The sequence below is a fragment of the Dermacentor albipictus genome, chromosome 8 (genome assembly GCF_038994185.2).
Source record: "Dermacentor albipictus isolate Rhodes 1998 colony chromosome 8, USDA_Dalb.pri_finalv2, whole genome shotgun sequence".
NCBI lineage: Eukaryota > Metazoa > Arthropoda > Arachnida > Ixodida > Ixodidae > Dermacentor > Dermacentor albipictus.
The window spans coordinates 121341604-121363178 of record NC_091828.1 but is presented as its reverse complement, the minus strand read 5'-3'; the positions used below and the strand labels follow the sequence as shown (position 1 = coordinate 121363178).

The 21575-nt window shown below is 45.2% G+C and overlaps 1 protein-coding gene and 1 long non-coding RNA gene across 2 annotated transcripts in view; one reads left to right on the top strand and one right to left on the bottom strand.

The window, feature by feature from the left end:
• The window catches only part of LOC139049134 (uncharacterized), a 73852-nt gene extending 54070 nt beyond the window's left edge, over window positions 1-19782 (bottom strand). The window contains exon 1 of the long non-coding RNA XR_011508132.1: window positions 19012-19782. This is a non-coding gene — a long non-coding RNA (uncharacterized lncRNA). The remainder of the gene's footprint in view (window positions 1-19011) is intronic.
• Window positions 1669-11758, top strand: LOC139049128 (uncharacterized). The gene is made up of 2 exons (XM_070524356.1): window positions 1669-1685; window positions 10394-11758. Exon 2 carries the CDS (start codon window positions 10405-10407, stop codon window positions 10906-10908), a length of 504 nt encoding a protein of 167 aa, XP_070380457.1. The 5' UTR covers window positions 1669-1685; window positions 10394-10404; the 3' UTR covers window positions 10909-11758.
• Window positions 19783-21575: the final 1793 nt, after the last annotated feature.

Genomic DNA, 21575 nt, shown 5'->3' with positions numbered 1-21575 from the left:
GGATCATCCCGCAAACAGTCACAATGGACACGTTTTATCGCCGTGGGCACACATTGCTGACTGTACGTCCAAGCTTGTGAGTGAGTGAGTGAGTGAGTGAGTGAGTGAGTGAGTGAGTGAGTGAGTGAGTGAGTTAGTGAGTGAGTGAGTGAGTGAGTGAGTGAGTGAGTGAGTGAGTGAGTGAGTGAGTGAGTGAGTGAGTGAGTGAGTGAGTGAGTGAGTGAGTGAGTGAGTGAGTGAGTGAGTGAGTGAGTGAGTGAGTGAGTGAGTGAGTGAGTGAGTGAGTGAGTGAGTGAGTGAGTGAGTGAGTGAGTGAGTGAGTGAGTGAGTGAGTGAGTGAGTGAGTGAGTGAGTGAGTGAGTGAGTGAGTGAGTGAGTGAGTGAGTGAGTGAGTGAGTGAGTGAGTGAGTGAGTGAGTGAGTGAGTGAGTGAGTGAGTGAGTGAGTGAGTGAGTGAGTGAGTGAGTGAGTGAGTGATGATGAAGGTAACCTTTCAACCCGCTTGGGTGGCTCAGCTCAACTTCGCGCTAGGTCGTCGGTTTGCTTCCTCACCGCCGCAGCCGCATTTTTCATACCAGCAAAATGAAAAAAGGGGAGAAGAAGCGGGAGAAGAAGCGGTAATGTAACGCGTTTTGGGTGCACATCGGAGAACCTCAGTTCGCCAAATAAACCCTGACTCCTCCACTAGAGCGTCTGCCCCCAGTGCTGGATTCGATAAGTAAATAAATAAACATTTCTATATATAATCAACCTGCCTCAATTCAAGAAGTCAGTCAATCGATAATTCGATCTCAGTCCCGGTTCACCGAACCATCGTTCCTCCCGTTGGTGTTCATGCAAAAAGCGCAAAAGATAGGTCATAACCGCGAGGGGTACGACCACACAGAGAGAAATCACATGACACGACAAACGTTCGACTTCCGTGCCAATTCCTTTTCCCCTTGCAATGCATTTGTAAGTACGGCGGGTCGAGAATGGGGTATTCGGTGATAAGCAGCAGCTCGCCCGAAAGCGCATACAAGATTAGGAAAAGTGCGAATGTTTCCCTGTTTTTTTGACCTTGCACTAGTTTGCGTGCGCGCCGATCTTCCCGACTTCTTCCATCTTGTTTCAGTTGCATCTCGTACCGTCCGCCACCTGCGCGTCTTTCTTTATCTTCGTTCGCTCGTTTCATATCGCCGACAAAGCGATATGGCTCGAAGGAAGTGCAATGCACAATGATCTATCACCTCTGAAGAGGTGAAGCCGTTCCAGCAAGACACACACACAGAAGAGAGAGAGAAAAAAGCCCTCCGTGCAAGCGAGAACTCGAGATTCTGAGGAATCAAAGAGCTTGGTTGCTATATATTTATCGTCCCTCGGCGTAGGCGCCTACACTCAAAAGGCCCAGACTTCCTCCCAATGTGTGCATACATGCAGATGATCGTGCCAAGAGATCCCCGTGCTTACGCCACTCAAGAATACCGTCCCGAGATAGCGCAGTTCTCGGGCGGGGTACTGGGGCACTCGGGTGCGTGCAATCCATCGCGAACCTCCTCATGAGCGAGCACGATAGTGTGTTTTATGCCTGCGAGCACAGCATTAGCGTCCATAGACACTGGCGCGCGGGTCGAGTTGGAAGTCGTCTTGACACGGCTTAAAAGAAACGTCTTATACACCTCTTAAAGAGACACCATATACTGCTTGGTAAGTCAATGCAACTTTCCCCATGTTTATCTTCTTATGATTAGACCCTTTCCTGTGTGTGTGTGGCTTTCCTTTTTCTTTCCGTGCGAAGCAAGATTTCTAAATTTTGTAGTTACGGGTGTTCGTTCGCGTTTTGAGAACGTTAAGAGGCATATTTTAGCGGATTCACAGTGCAATTACGCAACTTGTGAATTTAATTCTTACGGAAAACCGGCGGCACATCGCGACAGCAAGTAGATATATGTATAATTTTTAGCTACCTGATTATGCATCTTCTGATATGTAATGTGCGACGCGCCACATCGTATGGAAACGCCTTTAGAATGGAGCGATGTACCTGACAATTTCGGCACCGTAATTGTGCATAAATTTCAACGCTAAAATAGTGCAGAATATTTACGTTTACCAGAAGTTCCTTCCGTAAAGTTGCGCTTTCCAAACTCGAGTGTTTCACGTCGTCATAGACTACAAATGGCGTGAATCGATGCGTCGAGAAATCGCGACAGTCGGCGTGTTTGTTTGTTTGTTTGTTTGTTTGTTTGTTTGTTTGTTTGTTTGTTTGTTTGTTTGTTTGTTTGTTTGTGTGTTTGTTCGCTGGTCTGCTCGTTTGCTTGCTCCTTACTCGTTTGTTTGCTTGCTCGATTGCTTGCTTGCAGGTTTGTTTGTTTCTTTCTTTGTATTTCTTTGTTCGTTTGTTTGTACGCTGGTCTAAATTATTTAATGATGTCTCTGTAATCAGAGACATCATTACATTACTGCTATTACATCATCTGTAATAGCAGCCTGGAGTTCAATGAAAGCATGGTGCCAAATGAATTTGTACAAACCGAATTCAACTGTTTTTTATTTATTTTTTTTCCTTAACAGTAGCTGGGCCTACAGAAGGGATCATGCACGGGTTTTTAGCATCAAATTGATCTTGTATATCACAACACTAGGCTGACGGGCAAGTAGGTTTATGGCCACAAACTTGCAGCACGCAATAAATAGGCCAGAAAAGTATAGTACAATCGGCCACAAAACTTTACGAGACACAAATTTTTTCGAAAAAGCTAAGTTACCGCGAAGCTTTGGCACATAGTTTCGATTTCGAAGTTTCAGTGTGCTGTAGTCATTGCGACTTATTTGAATTATTTTAATGGACTATCTGTACGTATATATATATATATATATATATATATATATATATATATATATATATATATATATATATATATACATATATATATATATATACATATATATATATCCGCAGACTTTTGTAGCCGAACGCATGCATGCTTCTGTCTCTCTCCTGTTTTAAAGCTCTGAAAGTTTGCGCCACCTATATTTAATAATGTAATACTGCTCTTTAATGCCCATGATGGTGGCGCCCGTGGTTTTTGGTGGTGGTAAGGATGACGATGCCTATGGTGATATCATTATGATGTCTTCAGGCGAGTCTTCTCTCAAGTGCTCTCGCACTGACCATGACAGTCCTCGATAGATTGCCTGTATCATAGCCTTCTTTTTTTGTAATCGACACCCCCACCTACAATAGAGAAGTGCTTAGTGTAGTGAAGGTGCCTTTGTTGTCCTTATTACACTAAATACTACGGCATTTGATTTCAAAGCATATCATTGGAATGTGATGACTTGAGACGACATTCCGCACGTATGTAATTGGTTGTTTATTTATATCAACATGTAGACAAGTAAAGAAAAGGAAATTACTACTGACCGCAGTAACTGTACAGCAGAGTCTTGACAGCTGAACAGTAGTCAGCAGCGGAGGCGGGGATGTTAAAAGGACAGGGAGACAGCATAGCATTGAATATAACGTAAAGGTAAAGCATCAGTCACGTTCATGTCGTCACAATACGACAAGCTTCTTGAACAGTGCAATAGCAACTCGCAAGCAACGATGAGACTTGATCAGAAAGTGGTTTGCCTTGAGGAAACTGTATCTGAGCAGGCAAAACAGATCAGTCACTTACAATCGCAACTAAATGACAGTGAACAGTATACTCGCAGAGCTAACCTGGAAATAAGCGGATTACCGGTCACGGCAAATGAGGACTTGCCGGCAGTCTTGTCGGACCTGGCTGTGAAGCTTAATTTGCATGACCATACGGCGGAACAGGTATGTGCTGTTCGCCGCTTATCAGGAGGCCAGGGAAAAATACCGGTGGTATTGGCTAGATTCACGTCACCAGACATGCGAGACAAATGGCTGCAGGCAAGGGCTCGATCAGGGCGTTGGCTGAAAACAAACAGATTCCTGACATTTTTTTCAGTGAGAACCTGACTCGTGCGAACAGTGAACTTTTTTGGAGGGCTAGGGTTCAAGGCAAAGCAAAGGGATTTAAATTTGTCTCGGTGCGAAATTGGAAAATATTTGCGAGGAAGACCGAGGGTGCTACTGCTCTAAAAATCTCGTCTGTAAGCGACATTGATAAGATGGCCTAAGATTTGTACTTCCTCGCAAAAGAGTATGTCGTTTCCAGATTTCGACTCCTTTGTTAAGACCTTTCAGCCAGCGTTGGGTTGTTCTTGTACCATTCTTCACATTAATATTCGGAGCATCAGGAAACACTGGGATCAATTTGCGGTTACGGCCTGTGCTCTCAGTGACTTTGTTGACGTGTTTGTATTAACGGAAATTAACATTACCGACACTCGAACCGATGTATTTAGGCTTCCCGGTTACCATGCCTATTTCATTACACGCAACAACAGCAGGGGTGGTGGCATTGCGGTATACTTCAAGGAATCATTGATGATCTCCGAGGTTACCGTTTCCTTCGGCACAGCGGAGGTCATGGCCGTTGAAGTATCCTGTCGTGGTATTTCATTTTATCTTCTTGCTATGTACCGACCTCCTAGTCAAAATGTGTTGGGATTTATTGAAGAATTACAAACTATACTGAAAACCAACTTTGTTGCTAAAAACGTGTGCATGATAGGGGACATCAATATCGATTTGATGAAGGGTGATCGCCATGGCACTGAAAGTTACTTAACAGTACTCGCAGAATTTGGCATTGAACCGCATGTCGCCGATCCTACTAGAGAAGAATTTCTTAATAATCGCATTACAACTTCTTGCATTGACCACGCTAACGTCCGTGGGTCGGACATTTCTTCAGTGTCCGGAGCTGTAATCAGACAGAAACTGGCAGATCACTATTACATTGCGTGTCGCCTTATGAAAACAGACTCTATGCAGCACGCTAACTCTACCAGGTGTGTTGTGACCATTCTAGACAAAAAAAAGTTCGACAATCATGTCACTGAATATGATTCGGATTCACTTACTCATCATAACACTAACGACACTGCGTACGATAGCTTGGTCAGGATATTAGGCGAAATAAAGAAAGTGTGCAAAAAAACTTTGGTTGTGAAGAAACGTAAAATTGACTGCCAGTGGCTGACTGCAGAAATCCTGGCTGCTATCAAAGAAAAGGACACTTTCTGGTCTCGATGCCGCAGGGCGCCAAAAAATGACAAACTTCGAGCAGAATATCGTTGCATCAGAAATAAGGTAACCGCGCTTATCCGCTTATCAAAGACGAAGTTCTTTGCACAGCAGTTTCACAACACTCGTCGCGACGTAAGGAACACTTGGTCTCTGATAAACCAGTTACGTAGCTTGTCCGTCCAAGAAGCAGTGGAGCATAATTTCGGTGTAGTGTCGCCTATTTTGGCTAGTGAGTTCAATAACGTATTTTCGGCTGAGCAACGGGTCGCAGTCCAAACTTTGAGCTCGACAAAGATTAAAAACAGTGTATCGCCATCAGCCTTCCTTCCTCTTATGACAGAATCTGATCTTTTCAGCATTTTGTCTAGTCTGAAACGTAATAAATCCGCCGGACTTGACAATATTTTCATAGCTGATCTGATAAGAAACTTTACAGCTCTGAAACATGTTCTGCTATTTATTTTAAACGGCATAATTGCAACTGGTACATGGCCAGATTCACTGAAGAGTGCTCGCGTTGTTCCTCTGTACAAAAGTGGGAAAAAGAATGATATTGCCAACCACCGCCCTATTTCTGTTCTTTCCTGCATATCCCAGATTTTAGAAAAACACGTACTTTCTGTGATGAATGCATTTGTTGCTAAACATGACCTAATGAGTGTGAATCAGTACAGATTTGTTAGTGGGTCTGGAACACAAGTGCTATTAGAAAATCTCTCTGATTTACTGCACCAAAGCCTGGAAAACCATGAGGTGGCATTTGGTTTTTTTTTTTTGACGTATAGAAGGCTTTCAACACAGTAAATTATCAAATTTTAATCTCTAAACTGTATTCATATGGGTTTAGGGGTCCTTTCTTGTCACTAATTAAAAACTATCTTCACAATCGCTCACAAGTAGTCATGTTTGGGCCTATCTGCAGTGACGCGGTAAGTCTGGTGTGCGGTGTCCCGCCAGGGTCTATCTTATCTCCTTTGTTGTTTAACTTATATGTGAATGATATATGTGACCACGTGAAAGCATCCAGCGTATTCCTTTATGCCGATGACACTTCACTAGTGTCAAGCAACCCTGAGTTTTCATGTGCCCTGGCTAACCTTCAAGAGGACGCTATTAAAGTTAGTGATTGGTTTGCCTCAAACTTAATACAAATAAATAGCACCAAATCCAGACTTGTCTGTTTTCGTAACCCGCACAAAGATCTACCAAGCGTCGCTTCCATATATTTACACCTTGCTCTTTGTGCTCTTGTCAACCTATAGCTAGCGTCCAGTCGGTTAAGTATCTTGGTGTGCACATAGACAGTGATCTGACGTGGAATACTCATTTGAACCACATTTGTAAGAAACTTAGAAGTGTTGCATGTTTGTTGTTTAATTTAAAAACCATGATGCCTTTTTCTATCAGAAAACTAATCGCCCAAGCTCTGGGGTATAGTGTTTTAAGATACGGTATGTGTTGTTTTTTAACTGCTCTTTCACATGGAAATGTCGAGTTAATAGGATTTTGAAAAACATCGCTACAAGCGTCCTCTACATGCCACAGGAGAATTTGCCCAGCAGTGTCCTTAGAACAGCCGGTTTGCCTTCTTTTGAGAATCTTTTTAAACAAATCGTAGTACTCAAATATTTTTGTAGCAGTGCATACAGGCACATAAATACGAAACCGGTACCGTTGAGACATGTTCCTCGTTATCTTAAACCGAGAGTGCGCACTCACTACGGTAAAGCAACAAGACGCTATTATGTTCCTGCTATCTTCAATGAACTACAGGACGATGTATTTTCTTTGTCCACCCGCAAATCACTGAGAGTTGCTGTTCAAGCGTTAGAGAACCTTTAATATGTACTGATGTTATCAGTGCATCTTTGATAATGTGTGATGGTTGTGCTAAATGCACAGCCAGCTTCTGATGGAGTTCTGGTGTGGCGCGTAGATTGCCGCGGCTGCCGGTTGTCGCCGCACAAGCCCTCTTGTGGCTTCAGCGCTTCCCTTTTGTATACTGTTTTAACTATACTGAATAAAGATTATTATTATTATTATTATTATTATTATTATTATTATTATTATTATTATTATTATTATTATTATTATTATTATTATTATTATTATTATTATTATTATTATTATTATTATTATTATTATTATTATTATTATTACGTATTTACAACAGGACCACTGCGTATAGATATCCCTAGTTCTCTTGTGAAGCGACTTTGTCGAGGGAGTTGGTCACCCGGCCCCGGCATACCGGCACTGTTGGGTCCCGTAAAGCAGCCGGATGGCGCGGCCAGATTGCTGAGGAATACACACTGTTTTGTGAGCTGCCTCCCGCGCGTGAGGAGGGATCACGTGGCCATATAATAGCGCGCGAAAAATGAACATATTTTGCCTGCATTACACGAGCTTGGGAGATCGCGGCTGGCCAGTCTGTGCTCCTGCCGTCACTGCCACCAGCTATTGCGAACACGCGTGATAAGTATACAGCGAAGCTTAGATAAGAGGCAATCAACGATAAACATAAGGCTGAGGCTGAATGTTGGCGTGACTATATGAAAAACACACATGTAGTTATTCACATCAAATTTATATAACTCAATTTTTGAAATGCTTTTTTCCAAGAACCAGTAGCTCTGAGCGCATGCTTACCGAAGGTGACATTGGGAGATAGTTTAATGAATCAGATTAACGTTTCAAGATGTTGTTCATAGTAATTGCCATGTAAATGCACCAAGAGTAGTGGGCCCCGTTCTCCAAAGGGGCTCCCCAGGTTCGCTGCATGCAGCCTACGGTCGGCGCTTATCTCTAGCCTGGTGATGATCTGATGTCCTTCTGGGGCAATTTTATTGCCGCTAATATTCTGAATCTGAGTAGCCGACCTGCCAGATAAGATAAAAGACCGAGCTAGAAAACTTTTCCGAGGACTCTGAGCGTCCATGAACATACCACGACGTCACCAGCTTGCATTTACAGAGACAACAAAGTGAACAAGCTAAAGAAGCTAAACTAATTGTGTAATGACAGAGTATACACTTGAGCCAGTGGTCAGCTGTCTTCGTACGGTGGGACATGAAGGATGTGTCAAGTGCTGCTGTTCTACCTCTGCTAAGATCAATAGCAATACACAGAGACGAAAGAAGTAGTCATGGGACTCATGTGACATTGCAGTGTCTAGTGCAATAGCATCGCGTGTATATATTCCATTAACTACGACACACTAAGCAAGGTCTTAATGTTTCATTTTTAGTTTCCGGAGTTTTCGCAGAACTTTCTGTGTATTAAACTCCAAAAAAAGTTTGCACCCTTTAGGGTGTATATCAGCGACACAACGATAATCATCATCTGCCTTGATGCGTTTCCGTTCTCGAAAACGACCCGCCGTGGTTGCTCAGTGGCTATGGTGTTGGGCTGCTGAGCACGAGGTCGCGGGATCAAATCCCAGCCACGGCGGCCGCATTTCGATGGGGGCGAAATGCGAAAACACCCGTGTGCTTAGATTTAGGTGCACGTTAAAGAACCCCAGGTGGTCAAAATTTCCGGAGTCCTCCACTACGGCGTGCCTCATAATCAGAAAGTGGTTTTGGCACGTAAATACCAAATATTATTATTATTCTCGAAAACGCCGCACCCGCTACTTTCCTGTCGGGAATGCTATGTCCTGCTGATAACGCGCATGCCGTTCGTTACTGGAAAGTACCGGGCTCGCAGCATTAAAGAAAGGAAACGCATCAAGGCAGATGAAGATTATCGTTGTGTGGCAGATATACACCCCAAAGGGTGCAAACCTTTTTTACAGTGTACGCGCAACCGCTGACACACGAGAGCCAACATTCCATCACGATTACAAAAACAGAGAAAGAAACTGCCGAATCAGTAGCAGCGTTCAGGGGTGATACTGGTCCCCCCAAGAAATCTTTGGAGCAATGTGGTATTTCGGCGTAGCATCACTGTTCTACCATTGTGGTTACTGTTCCCGCTTGCTATATACCACATGAGCATGCACGTTGAATCTCGCGCATGTACAAACGGTGGCAGGCGACAACGGTAATGGTAGACGATATGCTAAAATACTATTATATAGGAACGATCATCTCGCATTTACCACGACATATGCTGTGTACCGCGTAACTTAGCTAACGCTTTAAAAAACTGCAAATGTCACGTAGCTGGACCGAGCCAAATTTTGTTCGCCGACGATTGGGGCAAGTCAGGCTATTTCTTTTTGTATTTCGGCTAAATACGTAATCAGTTGTTGTTGATTAAGCAAATGCTCAAATATTATGTTCAGCGCAAAAGTGTCCATGAAAAAAATTGTAGACCATCTTGGAAAATTCCAGATCCAGCATTTTGTTGCTGAATGCGTGCTACATAAAAGTTTTTTTTTTTAAAGGCCTGGGAGAAACGCCCCGAAATACGGAAATGTGTCACAAGGCACTTTCTGGTACTTCGTATTCATCATTGATACTTTTGCTCTGGATATAATAGCTGAGCAGCTCGTTAATTAATAATAACTAATCCTGCAGTTAAGCAAAATACAAACGATAGTCTGACTTGCTGCAAGCGACAGCAAAACAACATTACCGAGGTTTTGTCGAGCTACGTGGCAGTAGAATATTTTTAACTTCTTGCACAAGTTACGGGGGCCACATGGTACAATATGTGGTGAGGGCCTGGAGTAAGGGTTCTGTCTCAAATGAGTTTTCACAAACCCCAATGTGTACCCATTTTTGCATGCAGCCGCTGTAACACTTAGACATTACGATGGCTACGGCTGTACCATGACCTCCGTGCAAGAGATAACCCAAGCTGCCCTTTCAATTTCACAGTTTTTATGCCCGATTCTTGTGTATATAGTACACCAAAATGCAGACCACAGTTCGTCCTTCCCTGCCTTCTGGACTAACCTTGAGAATAGCGACCTCGCTCCCCAGACTACAATCAGCGCTCGTAATTAGGCCAATATGATAGCACTCGAGCGCTTATAGAAGCCAACGGTCGCACATGACATGACGCGGTTTCTAAGCAAATATGTTTATCCTGTCCCGTATATCCTGTATCTTCCCGGCATTTGAAACGTTTGCACCGTCTTGAACATACGCGTTCACAAATCACTATGGCCGCTCTCTTCTGCTGACGTTTCCGCGTATGCTCTTTTCTTTCGTGCTCAGCGCCCGTTTTCGTCTGCTTGCCGTCACGCGTACTCGAAGGCAACGTGCCAATACTGTCGTCTGCTCTCTTCCCGCAGAACAGAAGGCCATGGTCAAGTTCCACCTGCCTTCGGCGCTGGCGCGAAACGCCTGGCGCGCCTTCAACGTGGGCCTCTTCCTCATCGTCATCGGCATGGTTCCGCTCCTGCTGAGCATCACTTCGCGGACGCGGCTAGACGTGGTCTTCTTGGCCGGCCTAGGCCTAGTCTGCGTCGGGGGCACGCTGTTCCTGGCCTCTTCCTGCGTAGCCGTCTGCGACCACGTGCAGAGCGTCGCGCGGCCAACGCCGGGTGACGACGTCGTGGTCGACGGCGGCGGAGAGCCGGTGTGGACCATCGATGCACCGCCCAGCTACGAAGAGGCGGTGGCCACGATCCAGCTTAGTCCGTCGAGTCCCAGCGTCCACGATGCAACGGCGCCGCCCGTTGTGACCATTGCGGGCAGCGTGGCCGTTTCCGTGACTGACGCCGTTGCCGCTTCGAACGCTTCGGATACGGCGAAAGCGAAATGCTTGATACTAACAGTGCCCGGACCAAAGTCTTCCGTGTGTTAGAGAACATTCGCTGCTTCCGTGCCGAGCGTGCGGTGTGAACTTGCTGCCCCCGTGCAGTATATTGGTGAAATCTTTCTCGTCGGATTATCGATCGAGAGTTTTTCGATCGTGCCGGGAAAGTTGAGCACGCCTGTTCTTCGCATGCGACGACACCCTTGCATTGCGCCGCCAGTGAACTTCAGGACGGTGCGTTGTTCATCCTAGGTCGATGAGCACTTCTTACGAACAACTCCTGTCAGTGCGAAGCATGCGTAACATTGACCGACTGGGGGCTAAAGGCGGCACAGGGCAGAAGACACCTATAATGGAGAGATACGAAAGCGGGTCTTATCCCTCGTTATATTTTGCCCTGAGTGCACCAGTACCTATTATCGTAGTCTGAAGTGTTGGGACCGGTGTGAACGCCTCCTATAGGGCTATGCTTCAAGTTTCTCCGTGATGGTTGCATGTCATGTTTCTGACGATGCTGCGCGGACTTCAACACGCCTGGAAGTCAACTGTCACTGTCGCTTCACTCAAAGGCGACGCTGAGACATCGGACGTCTGCTGAATCTGTGTCACCGAACTACGAAATCGGGAGCACTGTGAATGTGCTATAGATTGAAGGGAAACAGATCTGATAACACCAGCCAGGGGTGACAGTTATCCCCCTCTTACACTCGAGTAATGGTGTCATTGCATGAATACTGAAGCAAAAAAAGAAGATTGATTTTTTATTACTCTTTTATTTCCGCCTAGAAAAATTGTTTAATCAAGCACTGTGCGCATTTTCCTCTACCTGTACAATTGTTCAAAAAATGCTTCCTGATGCCAACGGTGACATAAAGTATTTATTTTCGACTGAACTACATAACTTGCATTATCGTATATTTAAACTTTAACAGACCATCTATTCAAAGAGAATTTGACACAATAGCGTACCCGTGTAGCGAAAACTTCGTGCATCGACATTTGAAATGTGCGCATAATGCCAACGTTGCGAAATCGTCGACATTGAGTGTCAAAATCGCGTGGTCCAGCTTTGAAACGAAAACACAACCGGTATAGTACTTAGGCGTTAAGGATGGCCTTATCATTGAGACATGCGGTAAAGCGCAACAAAACTCATTTTTTGGAAAGCCCAAAAATTTTGGCGGCACTATAACAGTGCCTATACAAGGAGCAGTGTCATAATCCGTTGGCATTTCTTGCACACGGATGTATCTGAACAGGTTGGCATGTCGCAGAACGACTTGGCGGCAACCAAGCGTTCACTCAACCATATAGGGCACGACACAGCAAGGTTAACTATTACCTTGTGATCCCGCATTCGTTCAGGAGTGTCAACTCCTGAGCTGCTTATCTGTGTAGTGCATACATTTTTGTTTCTCTTTTATTGCGTTTCGAACGTGTACATAATATTGACTTGCCTGAACAAAACTGCCCGGTTGGAAGTAAGCCACATATTGTGTAGCAGCACTTCTGGCTTTCTTGCGTAAGCGTTAGACTTTCGCCCGCCGTACGCACACGACTATATACAGCATGATAAACCGAACGCTGATAGCGAAAAGAAAGGGTGCAAAACAACGCGCATAGAGTCAACGTATACGAACAGGTGAACTTGTATCCGTCAAGGTCTTGACAACGCGGCCTTGGCGAAGACCTCGATGTATCAGCTATACGTCCCGATAAAAGTCTCTAGGAGACGAGACCCCTCCTCGAAAAGCTGAGAGCAAGGCGAACGAGAGAAGTTCCATCCTGTATGATGATGTGCACATCGCAACAACAGACTACGAACAGAAAGGCACGACGGTGGCTCCCAAGCGCTGACTCCCAACTGAACTTTATTTTCTTGAATGCGTACGCCCACATGATCACAATCGTCAAAACAAAAATAACTCTAATGTTTGAGAAGAATCAACGTAGGTTAACAATATGACGCACCCCTCCACGCGAAATTTCACGTAAAAAAGTTCCTTTTCGTACAAGGCAAACGAAGGTTTGCTCACACAAGAGCCTTTAGCAAAGCCACGGTCATATATCCGCGGCCAAAGTCACGTCACGATGTCCTGCTCCCACGCGACCACTTTCTGCGTCATGATCACGAGAGTGTTCAGTTTCACTATTCTATGCCGCTCTGACAGTCGCCTCCCGGGAAACGAAATCGAAATTGGCTGTAGAAAAGCTATAAGTAATTTAGGGCGCTCGATCACTTGCCAGTATTTCTTGCATTCGAAGCCAAAGACCTTAATTTACCGCACAAAAAGAATGAGTCGGAATTCTCATGTCAGCACGTCTTTAATTTGATCTGACTAGTACGGCGATGTTGCCGTTGCACTTCCTAGAGTCCGAGCGGTCGACAGGGAATGTATACAGGGACCAGCGAATGTCCAGTTTCATCCTAATCCCTATACCACCCTGCACCACCTCAATCCCCAGCAAAATTGCTCTCATAAGACGTTCAACTTTTAAATGCGTGAGCATTTCTATGCCGACTCTATGAGGAGAGCCGTCCGTCCGTATGTCCGTCACGTAAGGCGAATCGCCATAAAAAAAAAACATAATACATAAAACTAATAAAAAATCTAAAGGGCAAACATTGGCGGTAGCGAATTTTGAACCTTCGACCCTCCGCTCAGAAGCCGACTGTCTTACTTGTACACTGGGCTGAACAGCCCTCCCTCCCTTTTTCTTCTTTATTGCCACATTGAACAGCACAAGCCCAGTATAACAAACATTCGGGGAACCAGTCTCTAGGAACTGGCCTCATTGCGCGATTCCGTTAATATTGGGGCATGTTTAACAATGCTTCAACCCAAGGGAGCCATTCAGGCTCTGGAGTTTGAAACTGGTACGCAGCTATAATTCTACTTATGCTTTCCTTGAAATATACCCTTGACGGCTTCATGTCTACGTCAGCGTTGCGAACTGCCATCCTAGGTCGTCAAATGCTATGGAGTCCGAAGACACATGCTTGCAGAAGGTGAGCATATCTGAACCATATGAATGTGTTCTACCAGCGGTACAAAACAAATGTCAAAGGAGAACAGTTTCTATGAAGGCTTTGTTGAAATATTTGGTGATGGTGGAATAAAGACCATCTCTAGGACTACGTGTAGAGCCGACTTAGAGCATTGTAGACATCAGTAAAGTTCCGACTGCGAAAATTTAATGCCAAACACGCCACACCTTCGATGCGTTTCGGTGGTCGGGGGATGCGCCTTCCGTTGAGTCTTTCCTACACCGACCGAAATGCCACCGACCTCTAAGGACTTATGCGCTTTGCGTCGCACAACACTGACAGATAAGCAGTCAATGAGTTGGTAAGGATTGCAAGCAGTTATGAGGGGTTACATGAGTGTCAACACGGTTGGTAACAGTTCGACGCGGATGGCTATGGTACTAAAGAGCGTTAAGGACTTACAAATGGGCGCAATTCTGATAAGGTTGGTAAGGACTGATAAGAGTTGATAAGAGTCAGACTGAGTTCAATAATGTTTATAAGGACCCATAATAGTTTATAAGGGTCGGATAATGTCCTGTGAGGTTGATAAGGACAGATAAGAGTTGATAAGGATCGAATCAATGCGGTAAGGTTGATAACGACCGGTAAGGGTCAGATCGAGTCCGATAAAGTTGATAACAACCGATAAATGTTTATAAGTGTTTATACTGGTCCGATCAAGTTTGATAAGATTGATAATGACGCCGGGCTGCGTGGAGACGAGCAAGTGGCACAATGCTTACGCATGCTTAAGACAACTCCAGTGGAGTTTCTGCTATAATTTTTTTACACTGGCCCTAAATATTGCCTGCGGAATGCCGTACCGATAAGCAATTGTTCATCTCTCCTCCTCTGCAAAGGCTACTCCCGTGTATTTAGGAAGAAGTCACTGCAGCCATAGGCTGTCTCTGAGCCCGATGGAGATCAGTGTAACCGCGCGCTCCACATGCACACGAGGAATAGCAGAGACACGATCACACACCTTTTGGCAGCATACGCTGGCCAAAAACGCGCCATTGAATGGTGTTATTATTATTGCGAATAGCATTATTTGCCTAGCTCAGCCATTTTGAGCATATCTATCTTACGCCGGCCCAATGGCCCAAGCTGTCTACTTGCTTGAGTCCCCAAGTATGTGCTCCTGGCCGTGATTCCGTCGTGCTGGTTCTGTCGTCGTCATTCCAGCTTCGTGTCTGTGTACTTGTGCACTTGTGTCTCACGGTTTTATAAGCCAGGAGTTATTTCTCCGTGGCTTGAGACATTCCTTTAAGGGCTTGAACGTTCGAATCGGAAAACATGTGCTTAAGCATATTTTTATAAATGTTTGCAAGAATCTTTCGTAAGCCGCATCTGCGTTTTTTCTTTTTTAGTTATACACGTCATCCTAAGAAAGACCTGTGGGACAGTCTCGAAAATGAAGACAATGTTCTCGCATTTATAAGCAGACCAGAACACGCATGATGCGGCTCTTATTGTGTACCGATGCCAATGGCGATGGATATCAACACGGGTAAGTGATCACTAATTGCGTAGAATAACACACCGCATCTTACAGAAGGCACGTCCCAATTAGTTACATCCTCAGACGTCGCAGAAACACGCCTAAGAACCCACCGTGGAGGGCGTATAATCGCTTTAACTTTGCGCTGCTAAGCACGAGGTCGTGAGATAAAATTCCAGCCGCGGAAGGAAGGAAGGAAGGAAGGAAGGAAGGAAGGAAGGAAGGAAGGAAGGAAGGAAGGAAGGAAGGAAGGAAGGAAGGAAGGAAGGAAGGAAGGAAGGAAGGAAGGAAGGAAGGAAGGAAGGAAGGAAGGAAGGAAAACTTTATTTGGTCCTGCAAGTAGTGATAATTCATCACTAAGCGGGCCGCTCCCACGTCGGGACCGGAAGGCCAAGCCTCACGGCCACATCGTGAGCCTGCTGGACAGCCCAGAATTGTTCACCTAGGTCCGGGCTGCGAAGTGCAGCCTCCCACCTGGACGCATCCTTGATTGCCGAGTCTTCAATTCTTTCGCAAGACCAGAACATGTGTTCGAGCGTGGCTAAAGCACCACAATCTTGGCAATAAGGCTCTGTATACGTCTCTGGATAAAACATGTTCAGTCTCCGTGGGCAAGGAGAAGTACCAGTCTGTAGTAAGCGTAATGTAAGTGCCTGAGCCCTGTTTAGTTTAGGATGCGGCAAACTGTAAACCTGGAGGCCACATTTTTATGGGGGACGGAAAAAGAAAACGCCCGTGTAACGTGCACCCAGAACCGCAGGTGGTCAAAATAAATCCGGGGTGCCCACTACGGCGTGCCTTATACTCATATCGTGCTTTTGGCACGTATATAAAACCCCGGAATTAATTTTTCAACTCGCGTAATTGACACGATAAAGTTTTGACAGAGATGAATAGTGAACAGAGATTCTCATTCTAATTCCATGTTACTCTCACCAATCATAGTTATACTGAAGTCACCTCCAGAAACTAGTTGATACCTGTTTGTGTTATCAAAATTCTAACAATGAATCGAAGCATGACAGAAACTGCAAATACTTTCGTGATGGCGGTCGGTAACAAAAAAAATCTAATTACTGCATTTAACCCTTTGAGGGTCGACTCCGTAAATATACGGCGCTGCGAACAGGTCCGAAAATGGTCGAAGCCGTATATTTACGGCGCCGTCTGTACGTTTAAAACGCGCGCTAATTTCCTAACTTTTTCTTGCTTGGCATGTGCTGCCACTATGTGGGAATACATGGATTTTTTTCCTCGCGTCTCTCTCTTTCGGTTTTCGGTGTATAGTTCTTTTTTTGCTCCGGAGCGTCTCCTACCCCTCGCGCTTTGGCGCCCTCGCGCGCGCGCGGCGGCTGGTTTTGGTTTTGTTCCGGATGCAGTTTCGCCTTCTTTCGGTCGCAAAACTGATGGCTGTCTCGTTCTTATCATTCAAAGGGTGACCGCCTGTTACTCGTAGTTTGTTACTCACAGGGGTCCGCATACGAAGGATGCCGCCGTGCATGCGTTTCCTTTTTTGTAACTTTATTGAGAAGTTTCCTCCCATGGCTGCTCAGGGAAGCAGTACCCAGAGGAGGTACCACGTATGCGCCAACAACACTCAACAGCGAAAATATCGCAAGGACACAAGGTACATGTGCGCTGAGTGCAACAAACCACTCTGTGTGGAGCCATGCTTCAAGGACTACCGCTCGCTGAAGAAATATTAGTGCAAGAGGAACGTTTGAGACTTGCGAAAATTTTCGTGTGCGCATTCTTCTCGTGTATTTTTCTCGTGTGGACATTGTATATAAAAAATTCGGCAATTTTTTTAAATTCTTATAACTTTATTTGCTATTTTTTGTTGTTTTTCATGAATAAACAGTACATATATGCAAATGGAAAACATTTTTTCTCACTTTACGGTCACCCTAGAAAAATTAGCGTAAATGTTTTTCGACAAAGGTCCCTCTGAAGAATTTAAATGTGCAATAAAAAAAATCGACCCTGGGTGGTGACATATGACGAAAAAAATCGACCCTCAAAGGGTTAAGAATAACAGCTTCAAAGTCAGGTTCAACGCAACAAAATTCAGAGTGAAGCTATGAGTTAAGAAAGAAACTAACATTGACACTTTACCGCAAGGTTAAATTCTCACTGTGCTTCACGTAAAAAGACTTGCAACAAAGAAAAGTACACACATCTTATGAAACAAACCGTGTTTCCGAAAACATGTCGTTAAACCACCCTTCTAGTTTGCCCCCCCCCCCCCCCCCCCCCAAATAAAGTCAATTTCATTTTTATGTTTCCGGCGGATGCAAGATTAAAATGTGTGCAGCTGCATCATTTCGAACCTTGGATTCTGATTATATCTAAGCCAGCAAGATTTACTCAGGTCCATGAAAAAACAAGGCAATCAATAGGTTATCTAAGTAACACAACTGTTGCACAGCTTATCGAGGTCGGCCGCGCAACGAATGATAACCGAAGGTTCGTGTACATTTTTCGAGCAATGATTTTTATGTTCGCGTGCTAAGCGAATTGATAACCATTATTTATTTATTTTATTTATTTATTTATTTACACTCGCAATAAGTTTTCATTCCTTCGCGCGGCGCAGCAGTTGGGCAGTCGTCCGTTCTGTACGGTCACGTTTTCACAGATTGAAATGCTGGAGTTCACGCTGCTTAAAACTTTCCATTTTTCAATCCACCTGTCTCGCAGTGGCAGCTCTGAAAACCGCACGATACCGAGTAAACTGCTTCGTCGGTAACCTATGTACCACATCCCAATCGCTATGGCCATCAACTGTGACAGTTTCAACGATTTTCCCATATCATCTAGCTTTGCTAGGAGGTTTTCATTATCGGATACCGGAATTCCATGCACTTCGACCATGCTTCGACGTTCAACTTGCTGCTGCATCATGCAAGGTCATTTACTGAGGCCATCGAGAAATATACTTAAAGAGTGGCCACTCGAGCCGTTTCGTAACCGAGCAAGTAAGGGTCTGACCACTCGCCAGGCGGCGTAGCAATGCCCGCTTCCACTTTACCCCAAAGGTAGAAAGCTTATCATACGTCCATTGGGTTGCGCCCACGCGTCCCGTTTCCATAGAGACGATGATGCTGTGCCGGTCATGTGCCGCTGGTTACGCCCACCCCACCGCGCTTTTTCAACGCGTCGCCAGGCTTTTGCGGTAACGTGTCTACTTTTGTATGCAGAAATAATTTTGCCGGTTCTTGTGTTAGGAACATTGAATGCTGAGGCTCCGAGTTGCTGGATGTCGCCTGGGATTGCATTGTCCTCGATTTTAGAGACCGTTTCCTCCAGGCTGGCTATTTGCTTTTCTTGTGCTACTAGACAATTAAGTATTTGATCATATTTTTTTGGACACTAGCTGAGTTAAGGCGTTCGCTTCTACCTGCTGCGGCACGCTAGCAAGTTTGCCTATAGTTTGGGGGGCTAAGTGTACCAAAAAGACCGAAAGTTTGGCATCCATGCATCGCCTGTCCATTTGCTGTTTTAGCTCTTGGCGCTCTTCGCGCCGAACATGGTCATGCCTTGCGTCCGTCCTTGCCTTGCTTAGCGTCTGAATGCTGACTCGCATCATGCGCAACAATCACCGGAAGGGAAGCCTTACCCACACTCGGAGCACTTCGTGAAGCGACCACCTGTCGGGTGGGGGTCGTTGCAGAAACACACGGCCTCTACGTGGCTTCACTCGGTGTATACGCCGCTGTGCACTCCACACCAAAGCACTCGACATAGAGAGCACCAAACAGCACGGTGGCAACGGAGGTGGCAGCGGCAGAGATACGGCGCAGAATAGGTAGCTATAGGAATAAACTTGAATTTGCAAACCCACAGAGGGTAAAGATGTAAGGGGACCGCTCCTTCCGCCGCCAGCGTCACCACCCGTGTGACCTGCTAATCAACTTGGCCACCACGAGCGCGACCAGCACATCCAAGTTGAATATGTAGCTCGTGACTTCGGATGCGGGCGTTTTTCGCGACACAGCGCGACACCGCACGAGAGTACTGCTGAAGCGTAGCAGAAACAGCGCCCCGGCAGGTACCAGGAGTCCCACAACGCTGACGCGATGGGTAACGACGGCAGAGGCGTTACGGGCGTCACAACTCGGTGCTGCACGAGATGAGACCGGCGGAAAAACCAAAACGTCAGCGATTATTTTTTTCAGCAGCCCGTGATAGGATTGAAAAGGTTTAGCTCTACGCTTTCAATCTGTTCCGTCGGTATGCACGCAGCTTGCAGGAGCACGCTAATATATGTGTGCGCAACGCTCGTGTCAGTATAGCGGAAGCCATGGAACGCTGCCCCCTGGCTTCGCCATAGCTGATAGAGCGTGAACGTGACGGTGCCGTCCACTTGGTTTCGTCGAGCGGACACGTTCGGCTTCTGCAGCCAAACGCGCTGCGGCCACGCGCATGCGCCGTCGGTATACAGCAGCACCGTCTGGCCACCGATTCAAGGTACTTTCCCTCCCCAAGTAAAGTAATTACTACACCACATCTCCACTCTGGCGTAGAATTTAAGTGTAACGCATCAAACACGCCATTCTATGAGTCATTAGTAAACATGTAATGGAAGAAAGCACATAGGTGAGCAATCAGAAATAAAACGAAAGCAAATAAAAACCTGAACATAGAATCCAATATCAATCCAACGGAATCCCAAGGTTTTCTGCGGCCCCTATGGTTAAACGTGCTGGTGAAGCGAGGTGAGGCGCGACGTACCGCCCCTTCCGTTTCCCCCTAGATGACGAAACGCCCCTGCGCCGATACCAGGACAGCACGTCGGCGCCGACGCGAATGCGCCACGACTGTCCGCACAATCGCAATGAAAGAATCGCAGAAGCGAAACAAGTGCTATTTATTGTTTATTCGTTTAGTAGACCTCCTTCGCCTATACTTGCATTACAGTAGGGGGAGTACAACCTACACAAGGAGAGAACATTTTTAAGTTTTATGCGATTTTAAAAAATCGCCTGTGGCAGATGGCGCAGTTCTTGTCCTTGAGCTGGATTATTCGAAGAGGCGAACGTTACTAGCACGAGAAATTGAAACATACACAACTAATTGACTTCTTAATTAATTACCTTATGGCACATATTGCAAGGAACTGATTGTAGCCGGTGAGGCTGCAAGACGTATCCAGCTGAAATCAATTTCCAGGATGACACCAGTTTCGAGATACATTATTTCCCTAAGTGTGGGGCGAAACACATGGGCATTCCAGTTATTTTTGTGCTTCAATGCATAAAATAGCGTTTTATTAAGAAAGTAAGTGGAACAACAGTACAATTTTTGAGCATGTTTAATGATACATACCTCCAAACTGGCATCATTCTGGAAATTCATTCCAAGTGCATAGGCCTTGCGAAGAACTCACTGGCTACAATGAGTAAATTGCAAAATGTACTGTAAAATTATTGATTTAAAATATAATTAGTGGAATTTCGCTAATTAGCTGAATATGTGTTTCCATTCCTCGTGCAAGTAATGTCGGCGTCTATGAATAATCCAGCTCAAGGACTAGAATTATGTTATCTGCAACAGGCTGTCTTTAAAAATTCCCTAAAACTTAGAAATGATCACGCCATATACATCGTACAATTGACACTCAAATCAGGCACACAAAGCATGATAGAAATTATCATTGGACACTATGTAAGCATTTGCAAGAAAAAAGTTTTTTTGCAAGATTGCAAAAAAAGAAAAGAAAATTTTAGTGTCTTATCGTTCAAGGGACGAACGATTAACTCAAGGCGTCACCTCCAAAAGGAAAATCATAAATTTTCAGATTATGGTCTCTCTCTCTTTTCTGTACGATATATGATGGCAGTGTAATATACATTCCTTTATTTATACCTGTTTTAGATTAGTATATATGAAGAATCGCAGTTTTGCCCGAAAGAAGAAGCATCGATTGCAATCGCAAATTATTAGACAGCTATATGAAGTAAGGATAGTAGTTTTATCGGCTGTCTAAACTCGCAAACATACTAGCTAAATTGACAAGTACGGTGTCACGGACGCACAGGCAAACATGAACAAATCTCACTCGATGAGCGCCGACACTTGTCAAAACGCTGGCGTTAGGAAGAGCGGCAGCAGCAGCAAGCGAATTTACCTTCGTGCGGCCTCTCGCTTCAATGCGAACTAAGCAGCGGGAACACAAGGTGC

What these genes read in the sequence shown, in the direction of transcription:
- LOC139049128 (XM_070524356.1), top strand. Translation starts at nt 10,405, where the DNA reads ATGGTCAAGTTCCACCTGCCTTCGGCGCTGGCGCGAAACGCCTGGCGC.